Raw genomic sequence first — 5000 nt, forward strand, 5'->3', positions numbered from 1 at the left:
TGGAAGGATTGCAACACCATCACCATGCTGTCAACAGTCCATACCGCTGTAATCTTTGGGGATAAGCCATTGGTGGTAGTGGATTACAACAATGGCATGAAATTTGTTGACAATGGCGATCATATGGCAAGACTCACTGGTTCAAATTCTGGTACATGAAGGTCTTTTTCTTCCATTTTGACATAGCCATTGTCAACACCTGGGCCATTCATCATGCCCTGGGTGGAGAGGAGTCACAGAAGGTCTGCTGCATGAGGAGGGACCTATAGCAGTGATGGGGCGCCATCACTGAAATCCCTGATGGTAGGAGTAGGTTGGTGTTCAGGCAGGGTCAGCAGAGGAGCAGCAGGAACTTCTGCCCTGACTACAATGTAGGCCTCTGTATCTATTGGTACTTCAAGGCTTGGCATGCAGCTCACTGATGCCATTCACAGGGAAAAACAATGATTTTTTTTTCTCTTCATTTTATAAAAACTAAAGGTATCTTGGAAAATGTGTTATTAAGAGTAACCCATATGAGAGACTCTACGCTAAAATTTCCAACCACTGCAACAAGAGTTGCATTTTAGCTTTATGTACATACAAAACACCATGTTCCTTTCTTAAAGTAAAATCATAGCTCATGCTCTGATTTGGTTGCCCGCAGTGTGTAGCCTGCACAGGGGTTCCCGGTAGTGGCTACTCACTGCAATAGATACCATCTGGAAAGAAGAGTTTATGGCACTCCAAAGGAACCATCACCAGTAGGTTAATGGTACTATGTGATCTATCATCAGCATAGTTAAACTTTTTTCTTATCAAATTTCTAAATTATCATAGGGCAACAAAATAAATGGAAAAAGCAAAATGAGTCTCTCTTCCTACCCGAAATGTTGGTTTCATTATTTCTATGTTGTCAGTTTTCAGCCTTTTAAAACATGCAACACACTAAGCAAGCACTAATATCATAGTCATACCATCATATGGACAGGTTACAAAAAACAAGAATTCTGATTGTTTTTACAAGTTCAATACCTAACATTAATAAAAACAATCAGCTCCCTGATGAAAGCACTTATTACTGCATTGTATATGTAAATCAAAATATAATTTCAATTATTTTCTTTTCCCCTCATTCTATTTCCTTACTTATTTCCAATTTTCCCTAAAGTTTTCTAGGCATTTCATAAAACACTGGCTAAAAACCACCATAATAACAATTAGGAACATTGTGTTATCTGTGTGATTTTTTTATATTACTGTATTATTCAATTTTCCATAACACAGACAGGAACAGTTCCTGCATGTGGGCAAAGTGTCCTCCCTTGAGACAGTACCCTCATAAGCATGGTTGACAGATGGTAAACCTTGAACTTTTTGTACCAGTTCAGATCCTGCAAGAGCTCCTGAACAAGCCCCTTCCTGAGTGTTTTGTGCACTCATGACGAGACGTCCACAAGACTCAGTGATAACTTCCCATGATGAGTGGTTTCTGTCACCTTCCCCTCAGCAAAAAAAAATCATGACAAGACATCCACATTACACACATCCACCATGATAGTGTAAAGTCTCAAGTTTTATAATGCCATCATCAGCAGGTGGTATTTTACCAAGAAACTGTGAAATAACCATGCATTACCATATTTAGAAACTATCAACCAACATATTAGTATATGGTTAAACTGCCATTAAGCATGTGTTAATTAATAATCAAATTGCTAATATACTAGGTGTTTTTGATGACAATTTTTAAAATCAAGAAATGCAATCCTATTCTATTACTGCTTTCACTTTCTTCATAGGTAAAGCTATATATATTAAGAATTCACATACAAGCTCACAAGAATTCATATATTCATCACTCTCCTTTTCAAGCAAATATCTGACACTGTGCACATGTCAAAGGCTTTTTGACAAATCTAAGAAGCCATCATGGGTACAGTCAGATGCACAGTACAAACAGCACAAATAGTGAAAGGTTCTTGATAAGTGTTCTGTACTCAGGCATAAAGGTACAGTTCCTATAGTGGCCACACGAATAAAGGCAGACTATAAACCAGGAGGAAGTAGAAGTGCTAAAGAGGTCAACTATATTCTTGTAGTGAGCCATCCCTGCAGCTGTTCATTGAATATAACCTTGTCTTGTGTGACCAGTTGGAATGGGGTAGCACTAAATTGTCATTTTCTAGGAGAGGTTTATCTAAGAATTTGCACTTTAAAAAATAACCAAGAAAAATTGCTCCAGATAAAAAAAAAAAAATACATAAGAGGAGTAGAAGAAGGAGGAGGAGGAGGAGAAAAGCAGAAGAATTTTTTTTATACAAAACAATTCTAGATCTCTTCTTTCTTTGAGCTGCAATTACGGAAGTAGCCCCTGAAAATTCACATCTTCAAGGAAGCCACATTACCGAACAGAATCCTTAACAGCAAATAAAGTGATGGAAATGGGGATATGTAGGGGTGTTGCATATACCCATTTCTGAAATTTCCAATGTCTTAATATCTAGTGTCTACTAACGGAGACATTTACCATCACCTACTTTCTGTTAAGTTTCCATTAATAAAACTTAATTTTTCCTTTAAATAGCTATATAACTATCATTATATAATCAATTCAGTTTTCATAATAAAACAATTATGTGCATCAATTTTAAGCAATTATGGGCTATAATCACACTTTAAAACATACATAAAAACAAACAAAAACAATAAAAAGATGAAAACTTAATGACAATCAGTTCTATCTGCTGATAATGCACCACAGTATAATCTCATGTGGTTGGGTATAAATCCTGGATATAGCCTTCCCATATCCTAGTCTCTGGAGCCCATTTCCACCAATGGTTGAGTGATTATGTTCCTTTCTCACCTGACCAGAGAAGTGGAGCCGCAACGTCCTCTTGACAGACTCATAAATCAAAAGAATGGAGAGGACAGTCACCATCCAGATTTTGAAGGTGTTGGATGTAATGTTGAAGTAGATATGCTTATAGCCAGATGGACCTCGTTCATAGATACCTGAGTCACATGTGGAAGAAATGGTGAAAATTAAAAATATATATTTTATCATATTTCCTACTTATTGTTTATAGAATGATTCATAATTTTGAAAAAAGTACACCAAAACAGAATTTGCTTCATTCTGTTTCCACTGTTTATAAATGTCTATCTACTATTTAGGAAAAATAAGTTTTGTAATCTTGACCTGAAATATTGTGAAACAGTTGAGCTTAGTTAAACCCATCTAGGATAAAATGAAATTCAGAAAAGGGAAAATAGCACAAATAAGTATCCACATATACAAATTTTACCAAATAGCTATCTCACTCCAAATAACCTTATATGCTCTAAGATTTTACACATAAAAAAGATAAGACACTGCAATTATGACATAATTTTTTTACCAATTGTAGACCATACCACTGCAATCTTTTGAGCTATAGTTTTTCAAGTTATCCCTTTAGGAAATAATTGTCGCTTTCTGGAAGCTGGAAAGTTATATAAAATTACTCAAATACACATGAAAATGATATCATAAGAAATAATAATCTTGCTACCAGACAGGTATCTTCCAAACTTGCAATTTCCTAAAACTGTTATGAGTTATTGCAAGAAAAAAACTATTTGAAATTTGTTAATTTTTGTTTAATTTTACTATTATCTTTACCAACATTAAAATAAAAAGAAAGCTCAAAATGTGACCAGCGTAATGAAACTTGCTGCAATCTGTTAAGTGTTTGTAATATGAAATGTTTAATGTTTGAAAATAAATGTGCTAGACATCAGGTCATTTAGCATTGCTTCGGAAAGGGCAAAGGAGAGTTATAGATTACGATGAAATGTGTTTGATGTCAAAGGTTTGGGAGCATTATAGGATAGTATGGTAGTGAAAAAGGAAAAAAGGGGAGCAAGTGAACTAGAGTAGAAATTTGTAGAAAGGGAAGGGTTAAGGAGGGAGGGCAATTGAGGGAATTATAATGAATCTGTCACTGGTGAAGGTATAGGAAAAATGTTCAAGGAAGAATAGAGAAAGCTGTTGAAAATTAGGAGAAGCATCCAGGAGGAGGGGAAGGTGTTATATGTCAAAGATTAGAGGGTGTTATAGGAAAGTATGGTAATGAAAAGGGAAAGGACGAGGTTAAGGAGGTAGAGCAATTAAGTAAATCTATGACTGGGGAAGGAATAGAGATAATAGGTGATAGCAGTAGATATCGCTGTCTTAGTATTAAGGGATTAGGTATCTGAGGGTTGACATAAAGGATCAGGAATAGGTGAAGGAGTAGTGTCTGGGGGCTCAATAGGGACGGTGGGGTCTGGGGAACAGTATTGTGATAAAAGATTCCCTTGTGTATCCAGGAGGGAGTGGGAAGGATAGTGGGGAAGGATGGGGTCGGAGGGGGGTTTGAGAGGATGGGGTATGTGGAAAGGAATCGGGTTTTGGAGGGGGTTTTGGTTTGGGTGGTTGAGAGGATGAGGTATTTTGGGAACGGTTCGGGGGAATAATATGGGGTAGAGCAACAGTGTATCAGTGACTGGGGTAGGAGTAGGGACATTGATCAAGGAAAACAGAGGTGGCTGTTGGAGAAGTAGGAGGAGAAGAATCCAGTGGCTGAGAAAGGGAGACTGGGGAAGATGGAAGATGTTGGGAGGATGCAGGAGGAAGGGGCGTGGAGAGAACTTGAGGAGGAGGAGGTTGGTTATCTGCAAATATTTTAAATGTAGCAGGAGTAGGAACAGAGGGATTGGGGGGATGGATGATGGGGCAAAGTGTTCCCTTGGGTCATCTTTAACCCATTTACGCGTGCCGATTTTAAAGCTGCCCGGAAACTGTTATTTTCAGCTTCAAAATATACCGTCATAAGTGGGTCAAGAAGTTTTGGATTTCTTCAAGGGTTTCTGGAGGGGAATTGGGTAAAGAGGACTGAGAAACAAAGGTTCTTTTATTAGGAGGAGAAGAGGAGATAGATATCTGAGGAACTAATGAAAAGAAAGGTGTAGGAGACAATGTAGTAGGAGAGCAT

The 5000-nt window shown here is 37.4% G+C and overlaps 1 protein-coding gene across 2 annotated transcripts in view; it reads right to left on the reverse strand.

Moving 5' to 3' along the window:
- Positions 1-5000, reverse strand: part of LOC113803398 (uncharacterized) — a gene marked incomplete at its 5' end in the record, with an annotated part of 44072 nt that overhangs the window by 35163 nt on the left and 3909 nt on the right. For both annotated transcript variants that reach the window (XM_070118529.1, XM_070118528.1), the window contains 1 exon segment: positions 2849-2997. In XM_070118529.1, the coding sequence (XP_069974630.1) occupies positions 2849-2997 (149 nt within the window).

The sequence above is a fragment of the Penaeus vannamei genome, chromosome 42, assembly GCF_042767895.1.
Source record: "Penaeus vannamei isolate JL-2024 chromosome 42, ASM4276789v1, whole genome shotgun sequence".
In the NCBI taxonomy this organism is placed as follows: domain Eukaryota; kingdom Metazoa; phylum Arthropoda; class Malacostraca; order Decapoda; family Penaeidae; genus Penaeus; species Penaeus vannamei.